Genomic DNA, 17,401 nt, shown 5'->3' with positions numbered 1-17,401 from the left:
TGCGAACAGTGACTTGTCTTGATTGCTACGTTGACCCGTGCCGTGTTGAGAAACTGGCAAATGAACTGTGACTCATGCATGTTTCACAGATGTATGCAAAATTTATACTGGCACAGCACCAGTGTCTAACTAGCAATAACTTAGCCATCCTACTTATATACTGTGCTTGGCTACGCTACTACCCTCTGTTTTATTGCAGCAATAGAGGTAAACCCGTAACAATTGTAAAGTATGTAAACTACGTTTTGTACTTTATGTACAAACGAGTCTTGTTGACCCCCCCTCTTTGTATTACTACCTTTAGTCCGTGGGCTGGAGGGGCCCACCGTGCACCCCCCCCCCATAAACCTACTACATGGGTATTTTTTTGTTCTTTGGGATCTGCTGAACTAGAAAAAAGATGTTAACATTGGATATATTGGGATGCACTACCTGTCTGCACTGGTTTTTGATTTGTATGTACCGCAAAAAATGGCGAAAAATGGGTAGGGGTAGGGGGTACTATATCCTCCCCTAAATTGAGTAAACTAGCATGAAATAGCACAAACCTTACATTTTTGGAAAGCTCAGATACTGCTCTTTCTGAGGAATACCAACTTTAGCAAAATTAATTTGTGTACATAGAATAGGACGACTTTAAAATGAATTTTTTTGACAATTTTGAAATTTTTTACCCAAAATACCATGTAACAATTGTGATTTACTTTTTATTAAGCAAAATTTTCACAACATTTTGTGTTTAAATTATTCATTCCGACATATTAAACAAGAAAAAAAGTGTTAACATCAGATATTTAACTATACACTACTTCTCTGGCGTCAATTTTGAATTGCGTGTATCTGTATGGGGTGTGCAAAAGCTAGGGGTAGGGGTACAACATTCTTTCCCTGATGAAGTAAACTGGCTGGAAATGCCATATACCTTATAGTTTTAGAAAGCTTAGATACTGGTCTTTCTAAAATGCATAAGATTTTAGTAAAAAAATATGACGTCATAGAATTGGATAACTTTAAATCGTTTTTTTCTGGTAATTCAGCAATTTTAACCGGAAGAAAATATGATAACTATTGTTTCCTCCCAATGAAGCAAATCAAACAGATTTATGGATGTTATTTACTAATTGCAATGTGCTGAAGAAGAAAATAAATGTCAAAATTGGGTATTTACAATGCATTATTGTCTCTACTCATTAAAATGGCAAGTTTTGCTACATTGGTATATCGTGAATGGGCATTTTATAGTTATGCAATGAAATAATGCACAGCCTTAAAAGGAAGACTTGGAAACGCACACACATAGTCATATTGCCATTTTCTCCTTAAAGTAAGTAGATTGTTGATGACTGTCTATTTTTATAATTTACTTTTAAATGTTTTTTTTACAAAATAATTTTGATAAGACGTATTTGGAAAATTATCTATGCCTCCTTGTCTTACTTATACAGCAAGCATTACTAACAATCTATTAGGCCGTGGGCTAGAGGGGGCGTCTACGTGCACCTGCCCCCCCCCCCCCACCGCACAGGATAACAAACCTGTATTTTTCAGAAGCCTTGGGATCCCTAGAATAAGAAATAGGATTTTAATAGACAAAATATAGGGACTCAATAGCTGTTACGGTCATGTTTCGAAGGGTACCGCATAATCACGATTTTGTGACCCACATGGATTTTTGTCAAACCTGTCTTCATGTACGTCATCTGCTGAGCTAACTGTTGAACATGATCTGACTTATGGGGTATCATTAGAAAGGTGATTTATTCTTCTTGAAAATGGAATATAGCAATATGCAATATCTTCTATAGTTTTCATGAAATAAGGGCCATAATTTACCCATACCCCAAAGTTAATGTCGCAAATTACTGTCAAAACTAATCTACATTCTACCAATTATTTACCTAGACATAATACAAAGGGCAATGCTGTGTATTAACTTTGTGTTATTTGCTACAAGTACATGTTAGAAACCTGAAAAAAACTTTTGACAGAAAAAATATTGGGATCCTGTAGCTGTAACAGTCATATTTTGAAGGGTTCCGCAAAATCACAGTATTACTGAATCACATTCGTTTTGTTAAACCTGTCTTCTTGTAAGTCTTCTGCTGAGCTTATTTTGAACATAAAGAAGCATATGCGGTATCATTTGAAAGTTAATTTACTTTTCTTTAAAATGATATATCGCAATATGCAATATCTTCTATAGTTTTTATGAAATAAGACCAAAACTTACCCCATACCCCAAAGTTTTATGTCGCAAGTTACAGTCAAAACTAATGTCAAATTCTACCAATTATTTTCCTAGACACTTTACAAAAGGCAATGCTTTATATAAAATATATTTTATTTGATACAGGGACATGTCAAAAATATGAGTTAGGCTTTTAACAGACAAAATATTAGGATTGAATGACTGTTACTTGCATGATTTGAAGGGTACCGTGAAGTAAGAGTATTACCGTCTCGCATATGTTTTGGTTAAATGTGTCGTCTTGTAAGTCATCTGCTGAGCTTACATGTTAGCATAACCTAGCTTATAGGCTACCATTAGAAAGACAATTTATTTTGCTTTAAAATGACATAAAACTTTGGGGTATGGGGTAAGGTTTGGTCCTATTTCATGAAAACTATAAAAGATATTGTATGTTGCAATATGTCATTTTAAAGCAAAATAAATTGTCTAAGGTATATGGCATTTACAGCCGGTTTACTTCATCAGGGAAAGAATGTTGTACCCCTAGCTTTTGCACACCCCATACAGATACACGCAATTCAAAATTGACGCCAGAGAAGTAGTGTATAGTTAAATATCTGATGTTAACACTTTTTTTCTTGTTTAATATGTCGGAATGAATAATTTAAACACAAAAAGTTGTGAAAATTTTGCTTAATAAAAAGTAAATCACAATTGTTACATGGTATTTTGGGTAAAAAATTTCAAAATTGTCAAAAAAATTCATTTTAAAGTCGTCCTATTCTATGTACTCAAATTAATTTTGCTAAAGTTGGTATTCCTCAGAAAGAGCAGTATCTGATTTTCCCAAAAATGTAAGGTTTGTGCTATTTCATGCTAGTTTACTCAATTTAGGGGAGGATATAGTACCCCCTACCCCTACCCATTTTTCGCCATTTTTTGCGGTACATACAAATCAAAAACCAGTGCAGACAGGTAGTGCATCCCAAAATATCCAATGTTAACATCTTTTTTCTAGTTCAGCAGATCCCAAAGAACAAAAAATACCCATGTAGTAGGTTTATGGGGGGTGCACGGTGGGCCCCTCAAGCCCACGGACTACTTGGGAAACAAGGAACAAAACTAAACTCGAATTTAGTAACTGTATTTCCTATTGTGGCTAAACACAAACCAAAGAGAGACTTGCTCTAAAAAACAGAGATTAAAAAACCTTTTGGAGGGAACAATTCTCTCTGAAAAAGCCTAGTCATCATATGGAATCACAATGCGTGGAATGCAAAGATAGCAAAAAAAATTGTTAGCAATGTGAAATGGAATCTGCTAGTCTGGAGGAAGCGCATAGTGTGAACCTAAAAACTTCCTGAACTTTATAAACATATTTCTAACCAGCTTCCTCCCCACCCTACAAAGCATACTGGCTCCTTATATGTTGTCACTTGAACATTTTTCGGGACATCAGATAATAAGCCAGAATGGCACAACTTACTGCAGCCCCTGCGAACAGTTACTATGCTAAACTTGGCCTTAAACTGATGACCTATATATATACTTGTTTCACAACTTAACTGATTGTACCCAACGACCATTTAGGCAAATAGACTTCATACGTCCAGAACCTCTGGATGATTGCTGGAGAGCCTGTTTTTAAAGTAGCAGTAATGCACTCATATTGATAAAGGAAGGATAAAAAATTGTCACACTGCCAAACCAGAAAACACAGCTGATTTCCCATTAAATTGACTCTACTTGAAAGGGGGAGATGGCTTACAACATTTAACTCTGTACCACGCACGGCGCACAGTTACTGTACTAAAACTGGGTCTTCAACTGGCAAGTAGATTCCAAACATCTGAAACCTCTGATTGGTTATTGGAAGGCTTGCCTTTGTAAATATATGTGCAAGACATAGCAAGATAGATGAGCCATTACTATAACTTTGAAGTCTTATGTACAATAATACAGCTTCATATTGATCTAGAGAGGATAAACTTATATATCCTAAAGAATAACTGAAAACAAAAATATATGTCCATTTTGTAAAGTTGATGTTGTTGATTGTTGCCTTGTAGCCCTAGTGTCTGATGTAGGCTTTGTATATTCTGAGTGGCAATGAGGTTAGCTGCCTTCTTCTTTTTGTACAGTTTTTTTCCATGAGCCATGCCTGTGTGTGAAAACAAAGGGAGAACTAGGCAGAAAAAGAATTCAACAGAGTCTCAATAATGTGGTTGCATTATACCTATTACATAGCTAATAGGTTCAGTGGCAGACAGAATCAAACATGGGAAAACAATAAAAGGAGCCAGAGCAGTAACATGCTGACACTGCCTCCCACATATGACAAGCGGATAAAATGACACTGCTGCTGACCCATCAGATCCAACAATGTGGGGGAAAAACACAGCTGGGAAACAAATTCCACAAAGGGAAGACGCTGTACCCACAGCAACACCCTACATATTGGACCAGCACAGCCGAATCCAACCATGCGGGGAAAACCCTGCTGAAAAACACACTAAATTCCACAAAGGGAAAAAGTGAAAATGCTGTAAACACAGCAACACCCCACATTGAGAACCTGTAATGGGCTGTAAGCCCTGCAAAATCCAGCTTAATGGGAAGCAATAAGCAGGGCTGCCAAACATAATTCGCATGACTCAGCCTGACGCCATTTTGTTGCAGCAAAAGTTCAACCACAGCAATGAAATGTACAGCAAGCAAACTTTATGAAGTACAATCTTGACAAATGTGAACTGGCTGATCTTGAACACATAACTAGTAATGGTAATGAAAAAGCACACTAGTTGTAACCCAATGTTGGGCGACAATTCACTCGCGGACATGAAGTCCACCGCGAATTTATGATATCTCTTCTACTACTGCTCTCATAAATTTGAACTGACAGAAATTACTTCGCGTAGAATCCTCAGACTGACAGCATATGAATGCTCCAAACGAAGTGCATACGTCATTTGCCTTAACAATCTGTTTTACCTGTAGGTGAAAACAGGTATCATATACTTACTTTAGCCCCATTTGTGGATAAGGTAATTGTTACCTACATGGAGTGATGTCAGCGTGACTCTACATCTGCCTTTTGATTAAAAGGACCGTGTTATGGATAGTGTTCTGCAGATATGCCTGTTGTTGATGCTGTGGTATCTCACAGTTGAGTTGAAGCCCTTGCCACTGTTGTAGAAGCTGATGACAATGATGCTGTTAACTGTCTGCTGCTGAAGACAACTACCATTGGCAGGAACCATACGTGTAACTGCTCTTTTACTTGAGGCACTGGAGCTAGTTGCCTTCTTCTGTGCTACCTTTTTGCTTCGAGCCATGGCTATGAGCTAAGAAAAGGAAAACTAGGCAGCAAAAGGAAATTACCTGAGTCCCACTGAATAGTTTACAATAAACCAAACCGTTCCAAACTTACGACAGCTGGTCACATGCTAAACTACTGCAAATCTAAGACACAAAACTGAAATTGCAACGCTCCCTCAATTGGACATGTGCACGACTACAGGTGATGAGGAAAAGAAAAGCTCTGGTTGAGTGGTAGCAAGATCCAAGGCATGGAGAATCCACTCAGGGACGCTGCCATGAAAATAGGCCTACATCCACCCCTTCCGCAGCCAAAATGTCAAAATTGCATGCCCAGCCGGTCCCAACAATGAAGGGGCCCTACAACTAAGGGAAAAAACAAGCTGAATAACACAGCTGAATCCAACAATGTGGAAAAAAACAGCGCTACAAGAGCAACTGACATTCCACCGAAGTGGAAAATGAACAAGCTGTAAAAACAGCAACAACCAACATTGGGGACCTGTAATGGGCTGTAAGCACAGCAACAACTTGAACAAGCCGCGTGGGGAGAAGTATGTAGCAAGATACACACATATGATTCCCATGTCCTGGTTTGATGCCACTCTGTCGACACTTCGATCACAGCTAAAACTTTAAAAATAATTAAAAAGATGCCAATGCTCGACAAGCGCGAAGTAAAGCAACTCGTACACTCGTACACTCCGATAATCCCGGCGCATACCCGGCGCGTTAAAGTGTACCCCGTCACTGTAGAATACTTGTAGCGATGACCGCCATAACCCGACATGTGACCAGAAAACACAAAGGGATTTCCCGCCAAAGCCTCCCTCGAGTTGTTGTACAGGGCGTCTACACGTGCATGGAAGTCCCGGATGTTTTCTGTACGCGGGCCCCGGGCACGATGCAAAACTTAGCTTACAACTAATGATAATATCCGAACGTTGAAATGCCGATGGAGATTCTGCATGAATAAAATAACCCTATGAGCAATAGCCTCTGGTGAATCATGCACACTGCAGAGATCGTTTGTACCGATGTCGAAAATACAAAATCTGGCGAAACGTCTCTCACGTACGATGTCCACCGAGAACGTTACCTCCGCTGGTACCCCTCACAAACACGCTTCGAACAAACAGAAAAAAAAATGAGTGAGTTCCGGCGCGTGTATTTTCCTAGACGGCGTATGAAAGAATGCCCCAAAAGTACTACACGGATAGGGAATGGTTCTTGTGAAGAAAGGAATGTTATAAGTACCGTTACCGTTGTTAAAGTTCAGATGAGGTCCAGCTGCCGAAATCGCAGTCTTGCCTGGAGGATGTCTCAGGGCAAAAGAGGATGGTACAAACCCACACGATGACCTCTTGACCCCCGCCACAGGCGGCGCTGTATGAACGTTTGCAGGAGATAAAATTCCTTACTTTTGTAACTTCTTGTCTTTAATATGACACTGAGGCTTCATGAAGCTTCTATCATATCGGAGATATTTTAATTGTCTGATGTACCAGCTGTTATCAAATTTGCATTGAAACCCCCGTATATGCCGTCTTCGTCTCTGCAGAGAAGGTAAAAAATAGAAATTCCATGAGAGGGAAGAATAATTTTGAACTACTCCACACACTAAAAAAATACCACTTTAAGTTTTAAATTTTCTCTTGCGGGGTAAGTCTGGACTGTTTCCAAGCCAATAGTTCCTCATGTATTGATGAAACCATCATACATATTTCTTTTCAACCATTACTCCCATCAAATTATTTAAAAGTCGTTTGCACATTTCAGATTATAAATTCACAACTTAATATGGCGTACACTGTTTATGTTTAATACATTATAATTTCATTGTAGAGATCTAAGTTTTGTAAACTAGTCTTAACCAATCGAAAATGTCCGGTCACTGATCAGACAAATGCCTTCATTAAGACAATGACGCCCTTTCTAGTGGGAGATTGATAAAATTAGTTTGCCCATATACTATTCCTTTACAGCATCTTTTCCACATTAATTTTGTTCATAAGTAAATTACATACATGTATTCAAACTGACAGTCGCAGCCAAAATATGTTGCAATCGTATACACCCTCTCCTCTTCTTTTTTCTTTTCTACCTCAGTTAGAATCCTCTCTCGCAACTGGTGACCCATTGCGCGAAACAGCATCAATCTATGGAGAAGGTCATCACCGTGGTAACGGGTAATTCGATGATCGGACAATCCTCTCTGTAATATGACATTAAACTGGTCCAATGATCATTTTTGCTAGGTAATACAGTATCAGCTGTGTGGAACGTTTGTTATTTACAAAGTTAAGTTGGAGATTCCAGAACCACCTATAGTGGTGGTACCAGGTGTTTGGAAAGGGTAACAATTTCAAACGCACGTATTGTGTCTGTGGAAGTACTTATCTAATAGCAAATGTTACGGTACCTACATGGCTGTTCTCGTATAGGGATATATCAAAGTGTCTTTCATCACTGACTTTTTCTATAGGTAGCTTGGTAGCCAGATAGGTACGTAGGTAGCTAGGTAGCTAGATAGGAAGGTAGGTAGGTAGCTAGGTAGGTAGGTAAGTATGTAGTTAGGTAGGTAGGTGAGTGGGTAAGTAGGTAAGTAGGTAGCGAGGTAGCTAGGTAGGTAAGTGGTTGGGAGGTAGGAAGGTTAGTAGGTTAGAACCGTTGGTTGGGAGGGTGTCATAGATTTCGAGATCAGATCAATTGAAACAATATTGAATTTTCTGCGCTACCCCCGTGGCGGACAGAATTGCTAACTGTGGACAGAATTGTATTGAGGCTAACAGACACCTATATATTCATCGATTTAAATTGAATTTTGTCAGCATTGTGTGCCAGCGTTTATCTATATGCCTTTACTTTATTTATCTCGGGCTGTTTTTAGGGATCATTGTCAAAATTACAGTAGTTTAGCTCGAAATTGAACCACTATTTTAGAGGTCCGGATGTAGCTAAGTCCTTTATCGAAGGGTCATTGACCATATTTTGTAGGCGAGTGTTGGTTCAGTAGAGGTTTAATACGAGAAAAATATTCAATATCCGTTAAACAGCAACCCATCTTTCTATGCTTTGTTAGTGTTTTTTTTTTTCAATGCCAATGTTTCAAATTCTCCGTATTCATATAGTTAGAATTATAGAAAAATGACTCCACCGTCGCTAAATTGTATCAATGTAAGTCGAGAGAAAAAACCCCTAGCTCTTATCTCACTGAAATGACGAGCGATAATGCACGCATCATGGGAATTGGGACTCTGACTTGGGTTAATGCTCGAAAACTGCTGCTGTCGATGCCATCGTCGAAAGGCACATAATCACTGATTGAGTTGAAGCGTTGGCCGCTTGCTTAGGAAGTCGGTGACAACGAACACGAGAGAGATAGAGAATGACAGAGAGAGAGAGAGAGAGAGAGAGAGAGAGAGAGAGAGAGCGCTCATAAACGGCGTAGTTATCGAGAAATTTTTTGCCCATATTATGTAATAATAAAACATGGTAAAGAGCTCCCAATTTGCGTTAGTGGATATTATTTAGAATAATGTATACTAATGTCGAAGGGTTGTGGATCTGACCGCAGATCGGAATCGAAGGGGCTGAGTCACCATTTTCCGATTCGCTTTATTTATCCAGTTAGCTTCTTAAACGTTTAGTAAGTGTTTATTAGGGCACACGCCATGTCCATATAACTTGATGTGGTTCGTATGGAGGTTTTTTCCATGTTCTTTAATATGGGCATCAGATTAATCAAACGACAAACCCGGGCAGGGTTCCTCGATCTGATAGGTGAATAAAGATTCAGATTGCATTGGCACATGTGATTCCGACCGTTTGAGATTTATGACAGTGTATATGTATATTTGAACAATTAATCTCCTGTCGCCTGTTATTTATGTGTATGTACATGGCAACCTGCAATTCTTACGACACTTAAACATTTATACGATTACCTAATCGCCCCTTGACCCTATCTGCTTTGTTTTGTTCATGTATTATCTACTAAGGCACGGATATATTACTGCTTGCACCGTGAAAGTGTCACAATAGGAGAACGACATCGTTGAAAGGACGAGATCAAGTCTCATGCGATTAACGTCGTCGCGAGTTTCAGGTAATTATAAAAAAACTATATATACGAAATGACATGTTTACGAGATATACTGTTGTCCAAACAAGGGACTTTTTGGCGGACTTCAAGAAGGCCAATTGTCTCTTGCCTCGAAGATACGTAGTTCCTTGTTTGGGCTATAATGTTGCAAATGATTATCAGAAACTTTATTTCCATAATAGATGAAAATCAGTAAAAATATGATAATTTACATCATACATTGAAAAAACTGTTATGCGGTCATTTAATTCGTTATGCATAATTGAAAATAACGGCTTACCTATGTAAAACGTGTGAAGTTGTTAAGTTGAAAATAGTTTTTGGTGACTTTAAGAGATGACGACTATGCGGCCTGCTACATCATAGACAAGTCAACATTGAATCCTACGGGGAGCGTGACCTTCGATATATGAAGCATGTTATTAAAGTCTTTGACGATATGCAAAATTTGTCAGATTGCACTTACCAAGTACATAACAGGCGATGCATACATACAAGCAGTATAACAGCAAACGAATCATGTTGCCTCTAACTTTTCACAGTCTATGGTTAGGTACAGTGGAACTTCTCCGGTAGCACAGGATTGTCTTAGCCTAACCACTCATTTAATTGGTAAATATCACGGGTCACGTGATCTACTGATAACTGCCTCGCTTTCGGTAAGAGATTAATGAACAATATGGGAAACGAGAGAGTACTAAGAGCGTGCATGTAATAAGACCACATTGCAGTCCTGACCTTGAAGTCATGATAGAGTTCAACCTAAGTAGCGTCAACTTTTTCACAGTTGTGGATGTAATCGAGAAGTTTTGATTGACAATTTCTATGCTTGATTAATATCCTATGTTGCCAGTGTTCGAATGTGATTGAAAATACCTAATATGTGAAGGTCCATGCGAACGATTGCATCATTCAAATGATAAAATAACGTTTAAATTACTGCAGGTGCGTTAATGTTTTGTAAGCAGTCCTTCCAGCAATTCTTCGAAACACACATATAGTACAGTACCGATTGATAGAACACTTATTTTGACAAATACGCAAGAAAATGTAGATGATTTGATCGATAATTGAACTGATTGAAGAAAAAGTTGACATCTTCGGTTCACATCCATGTTTTTCCGCACTTTTGTCGTTTTTTCGATGGCCTACATTGTTTGATGTAATTAAAATGCTCAAATTATCAGTAATGTTACTTTCAGGTTTCACGTACATATATAGGCATTTTAAGGAGGTGAAACCTTATCTGTGAATATGTTCAATAACCATAAATAAGAATTAAATATACTTATCAACAGCCGCAGACGGATAGACTGGTAAATTAATATATTGACTGACTGATCGGAAGGTGTGTATGTGTGTAAGTAGGTAGGTATTAAAGCAGACATACAGAAAAACTAAGGCAAATAACAATAAAGGTACAGATTTAAACGCATTTCGAGTGGTTTAAGCCAATTCGGTTTAACTTTGCTTTATAATATTTTTCTAAAACAGATACATTCACTTTTTTATGGAGAACATTACGAAATGGAATTACAGGGTCTTCGAGCGAAGTATGGTCCATGTTTATTCAACCAAACAGTCAATTTTACCCTTGTGACCTGAGAAAGAAAAGCAGAATAATAATTTAAAGCAAGTTATAATTAAATATTCTGTCAGTTTAAATTACAGGTATGAAAATGCCAGAAAAGAGTATTTGAGGTCTTTGGATGATTGGATAGTATAAAGTAAATCATTATGGCTTTCTTGATCCACGTGAATAAGCAACAAGGGGTTAAAGATACTGTAACACGATTGGAAGTAATTTTGGATAATTGGATAGTGAACTCATGTCGGTTGAATCTGCAAATGTAAGCTCATCTGCTATAGTTTTTAAACTATACACTTGTTTGTATGAGTAATTTGCAGTATTGCAACATTGACCTATATGGCTCCAAACACCTTTGAAACATTTAAAAAATATAAAGAAGCAATCCTCTCTAAAAAGTTTCATTCGTGTTCAGTATCTTTAATGCGCATGGGTGTGATTACATCAAAAATCAAAATGAGTGAATTCTTGCTTTTTCAAAATATGAAAATCAAGAGCGATATCATACCGTGGTCGATGTTGGCCTGGTGACATAAGGCGTGGTATTTGCCATTTTCTTTCATTGCTTTCAGGGTTTCATCAAACCATGTGAGTGGTTGTCGTCCTTCCGTTTTATCCCATAAACTGATTTTTCGGTGACACAACCGACGTCGTCTCCTATGAATTCAAATTCATCTTTAAGATGTGGTGTGATTCTTTCGGGGAACGTAAGGAAGGCATCGATCTGAGAAAATGAAAGTGCGTCTTTGTCATAATTTGTGGGCATATAGGAGTACACAGATTGATATAAATAGCAAAATAAATACTCGGATTATGTGAAATGGCTTTGCCCGATTGTGGATTTCCACACCATCTTATTATCCCATCAACGATGACAAGATTTCTTGATCTAAATTTTTAGATTTGAAGTCAGTGATGAAATTTACGTTGTTTCTCTAATGCCCTGGACTATCGACAAATCAGTAAGTCTCCTTCCTTCCGTTTGTGGCTCTTTTTATCCTCGTGCATTTCATTTCACTACTGTGCCGTCTGCCATCTGGATACTTTCTTCATGTCTTTGATTCACTTCGTGTTTTCTTATTTACCCTGTCGTGTCTGACGTCGTCCAACAGGAATTTAAAGTTTTCCTTGTACACCTCTTGGTACGGTTGCATGGTATCGACTCCAACGATTCGATCTCTGGCATGTAGCAAACAGATCTTGTCCGTGACAAATCCATCTTCGAAACCTACAAGTTTGGATAATCACATGATGGAATATTATAATACGAAGCTTAAAAGTGGAAAATGGTTACCCAAATTTATATGAATGGTAGATCATTGCCATGGCAAGGCACCGTTTTAGGAATCTTTGGTAGAAAGATGTCCTCGTTACAGTCATTAATTTCCTTTGTTCCTTGGACCATGCAACCTCACGAATTTTTATTTGCGAGGTTTCAAGAAAACTAGATATTACTATTATAGCATACCTATTCGACCAAAACCTTTTTAATGACTTTCCGTGCAAAACAAGCCGATAATGACATGGCGAGTTTCCGGTTTTAACGATCGATTCAGGCAGTCAATTTCCAATGCAAATTTCTTAGCTGTCCAAAATCATACGATATCCTCACTGCTAAGATACATAACACATGTAACTTACCGATTTTCTTTCCTCTGATGTCATTTGGATCAAAATTGTTCGGATTTCCAGATTTCACCACGAATAGAGTTTCAGAGTCTGATCTCACAAAAGGTTCTGTGAAGTCCACCGAGAGGGCTCTAGCAGGGCTCTTACTCCATCCGAAGCATATATCAATCTGCTTCCCTAGTAGTGCTAAAAATATGTCGGCATGGCCGAAGATAAAAGTGTACAGAATAATGTATAAAATTATTATGAAAAGGGTTGAGATAAGAGCAAGAACACTTCGAAAAATTGAATTAAGTGGCATAGCATTATCCCATGTGTTTTCGAAGGATGCCGCCGTGAGACAACACAAATGTGAACGTCGAATTTAAAGGGAACATTAATATTGTTATTCAATGTATCTAAACTACATTTGAAAGGACATGTATTGTCATTCTTTTAAACGTTATAAAAAGCATCGCATATTGTAGCTAGATTATTTTTACGAGTCTTTTTGTAGAGTCATTGTCAAATAATTTGCATAATACGTCACAGATGATTGACAAACCGTTTATTCCAAAGGTCGGTAGACATTATGCAATCCTAAGGGCCACAGCAGTTCTACTTCGCTCTTGCTTACCTGGTCCGGCGTGGGGAATTTCACCACTTCTATGGGTAAGACATGCACTATGGGGCACAACTTGATTCACACACCCTTCTTTCCAGCTTCTCTACAGACTTAAACAAGAACGATATAATTATGTAAATCGTTCTGGATCAATTGCGTTTTTAAATTAAACTATCACACAATAATGATAGTTACTAAACATCTGTTACTTGCAAACCACATTTTTATTTATGCTGTGTATCAAACAAATTCGCTCTTCATAATTTTTTGGTCTTTAATGTGACAGTCATGCATCATGATGCTTCTATCATATCGGAGATATTTTAATTGTGTGATGTACCAGCTGCTATCAAATCTGCATGGAAGCCCCGGTATATGCCGTCTTCGTCTCTGCAGAGAAGGTAAAAAATAGAAATTCCATGATAGGAACGAATAATTTTAGATAACTCCACACACTTGACAAATACCACTTTAAGTTTTTAAATGTGTGCTTGCAGGATAAGTTAGGACTATTTCCCAGCAAGTAGTTTCTCTTGTATTGATGAAACCATCATACGTATTTCTTTTCAACCTTTATTTCCATAAAAATATTAATAGTGGTTCGTACATTTGAGATTTTGAGTTCACACTTTAATATGGCTTGCACTGTGTATGTTTAATATATTATAACTTCGTAGTAGGGATAAAAGTTTTGAAAACTTGTTGCAAACCATATTCTTAACCTATTGAAAATGTCAGGATTTATGATCAGCGAAATGCCTTTATTAAGACGATGATGCCATTTCTAGTGGGAGATTGATAAAATTAGTTTGCACATATACTATTCCTTTATACCATCTTTTCTGCATTTGTTCTCATGCAAAGTACATACATGTAATTAAACTGACAGTCGCAGCCAAGATATGTTGCAATCGTATACACCCTCTCCTCTTCTTTCTTTTTTTCTACCTCAGTTAGAATCCTCTCTCCCAACTGGTGACCCATTACGCGAAACAGCATCAATCTACGGAGAAGGTCATCACCTTGGTGACGGGTAATTTGATGATCGGGCAACCCTCTCTGTAATATGACATGTCCAACAAAATAATATTTTCCTAGGTAATACATTACCAGGTCCATGGAACGTTTGTGGTTTACAAAGTTAAGTAGGACAATCCAGAACTACTAATAGTGGTGGTACCAGGTGTTCGGAATTGGTAACAATTACAAACGCAAGTATTGTGTCTGTGGAAGTATAGCAAATGTACGTACATGGCTGTTTTTATTGGGGATATATCAACATATCTTTCATCAGATCGCCAGATAGATATAGGTAGGTAGGTAGGTAGGTAGGTAGGTAGGTAGGTAGGTAGGTAGGTTATTAGGTAGGTAGGTAAGTAGGTAGGTAGGTAGGTAGGTAGGTAGGTAGGTAGGTAAGTAGGTAGGTAGGTAGGTAGGTAGGAAGGTAGGTAGGTATGTAGGTAGGTAGGTAGGTAGGTAAGTAGGTAGGTACGTAGGTTGGTAGCTTTGTAGCTACTACATAGGTAAGTGGTGGGAGGTAGGAAGGTAAGTGGGTTAGCACCGTTGGTTGGAGATTTGGAGATTTGGAGATCAGATCGATTGAAACAATACTGAATTTTCTGCGCTATCCCCGTGGTTGGCAGAATTGCTGTCTTGTGGACAGAATTGTATCAAGGCTGAGTTGAGTGATTTATTCATCGATTTAAATTGAATTTTTTCAGCATTATGTGCCAGCGTGCATTGTGCCTTTGCTTTATTGAACCTAGGTTGTTTCTGGGGATCACTGTCAAAATTACAGTAGTTTATCTCGATATTGAACCACTATTTTAGAGGTCCGGATGTAGCTAAGTTTTGTATCACAGTGTCAATAAACATTTTATAGGCGAGTGGTGGTTCCGTTTGTATGAGGGTGAATACGAGAGAATTATTCAATTTCTGTTAAACAGCAACCCAAATCATTTTCTTTTCAATGCCAATGTTTCAAATTCTCCATATTCATATAATTAAAATCATTGAAAACTGACTCCATCGTCGGTCAATTGCTTCAATGTAAGTCGAGAGAAAAGGCCCCTAGCTCTCACCTCACTGAAATGACGAGCGATAAATGCACGCATCATGGGAATTGGGACTCTGTCTTTAGTGAATGCTCGAAAACTGCTGCTGTCGATGCCACGGTCGGGGAGCACATAATCACTGATTGAGGAGAAGCATTGGCCACCTGCAAAGGAAGTCGGTGACTTCATTACCGAGAACATTTTTTGCATATAATATGTGATAATAAAACCTTCTTCATTGCTGCCAATTTAGCATTTGCACCTTTATTCTGATAAATTGGCAGAGTTTGTTGATATTTATCATTATATTACCATGACCTGCCCTTCGCATTTGATTGGTCGAGCTGAACCACGTGGATTTGCCAACTTTTTACAGCGCGCGTGACAGTGCGTCGCGTATGCTCAGTTTCTGGGGCCCAGTTGTCGTTCGCTCCTGAAATTTTCGGAAATTTTCACGGTTTCTCGGGTTCGCTGAAAATATAATGGAAAAAACAGACTGCGCTCTGACTATTAATGTTTATTATGGGCGCGAGCTCGAGGAAAACCAAATTAACGGGCGAGGCTGTTAATTTTTGGCTTTCCTCTCGCCCGTGCCCAAAAATAAACGTTAATGGTCAGCGCGTCGCCCCTTATTTCTACATTATAATGTATATTGATGTCGAAGGAATGTGGATCTGCTACCTCCATTTTGAATACCATGTATGCAATGACCACAGATCTGAATCAAAGGGGCTGAGTCACCATTTTCCATATATCCCGTTATTTATCCAGTTAGCTTCTTAACGTTTAATAAGTGTTTAAGAGAGCACATGCCACGTCCATATGACTTGATGTGGTTCGTATTGTAGTTTTTTGTCCATGTTCTTTAAAATTGGCACAGATTAATCAAACGACCAAACCCGGCAGGGTTTCTCGATCTATTAGGGTGAATACAGATCCAGATTACATTAACACATGATTTTAACCGTTAGAGATTTATGACCGTGTGTACGTATCCTTGACCATTTAATCTCCTGTCGCCTGTTATTTATATGTATGTTTATGGCAAACTGCAATTCTTACGAACCTTGAACACTTATATGGTCACTTAATCGCACCTTGACCCTGTCTTCATTGTTCTGTTCGTGTATTATCTATGTAGGCACGGGATATATTACTGCCTGAGTCGTGCAAGTGTCACGATTGGAGAACGACGTCGTTGAAAGGACGAGATCAAGTCTCATGTGATTAATGTTGTAGCCAAGGTCTGGTTATTATTCAAAAACTATATATACGAAATGACATGTTTTCGAGATATAGTATAGTTCAAACAAGGGCCTATTTGCCTAACGTAGGAGGGCAAATGGTCTCCTGCCTCGTTGATACGCAGTCCCTTGTTTGGGCTATTATGTTTTTTATTAAATGCCCGTGTTACATAACTTTCACTCGGAAATTTTTGGTTCAGATGCAAATGATAATCATGACCTTTATTTCCATAATAAATGAAAATCAGTAAAGAAAAGCATAATTTCCATCATACACTCAAATAACTGTTATGCATACTTAAAAACGGCTCACTATGAAACACGTGTGATTTAATCATTTTCGGGTCCGAAGGTTTTAAGTTGAAAATAGTTCGTGGTGACTTAAAGAGATGGCAACTATGCGGCCTGCTACATCATAGACAAGTAAACATTGAATCCTACGGGGAGCGTGACGTTCGATACATGGGGCATGTTATAAAGACTTGACGATATGTAAAATTTGTCAGGTTGCACTTACCGAGTACAAAACAGGCGATGCACACATACAAGCAGTATAACGACATACGAATCATGTTGCCTCGATCTTTTCAGAGTGTATGGCTAGGTGCAGTGAAACTTGTTGGGAAGCACTGGATGTCAAAGTCTAACCACTCATTTAATTGGTAATA

General features: G+C 38.3%; 1 protein-coding gene across 1 annotated transcript; it reads right to left on the bottom strand.

The window, feature by feature from the left end:
• Positions 1 to 11,049: 11,049 nt before the first annotated feature.
• Positions 11,050 to 17,388, bottom strand: LOC139132095 (uncharacterized). Its single transcript, XM_070698487.1, has 9 exons — positions 17,251 to 17,388; positions 15,517 to 15,653; positions 14,307 to 14,494; positions 13,780 to 13,825; positions 13,448 to 13,538; positions 12,844 to 13,017; positions 12,288 to 12,430; positions 11,711 to 11,926; positions 11,050 to 11,215 (listed from the first exon to the last, which is right to left on the bottom strand). The coding sequence occupies exons 1-8, from the start codon at positions 17,303 to 17,305 to the stop codon at positions 11,771 to 11,773; spliced, it is 990 nt and encodes a 329-aa protein (XP_070554588.1). The 5' UTR covers positions 17,306 to 17,388; the 3' UTR covers positions 11,050 to 11,215; positions 11,711 to 11,770.
• Positions 17,389 to 17,401: the final 13 nt, after the last annotated feature.

This window comes from Ptychodera flava, chromosome 4, assembly GCF_041260155.1.
Source record: "Ptychodera flava strain L36383 chromosome 4, AS_Pfla_20210202, whole genome shotgun sequence".
In the NCBI taxonomy this organism is placed as follows: Eukaryota; Metazoa; Hemichordata; class Enteropneusta; family Ptychoderidae; genus Ptychodera; species Ptychodera flava.
This window is presented reverse-complemented; position numbering and strand designations above follow the sequence as displayed.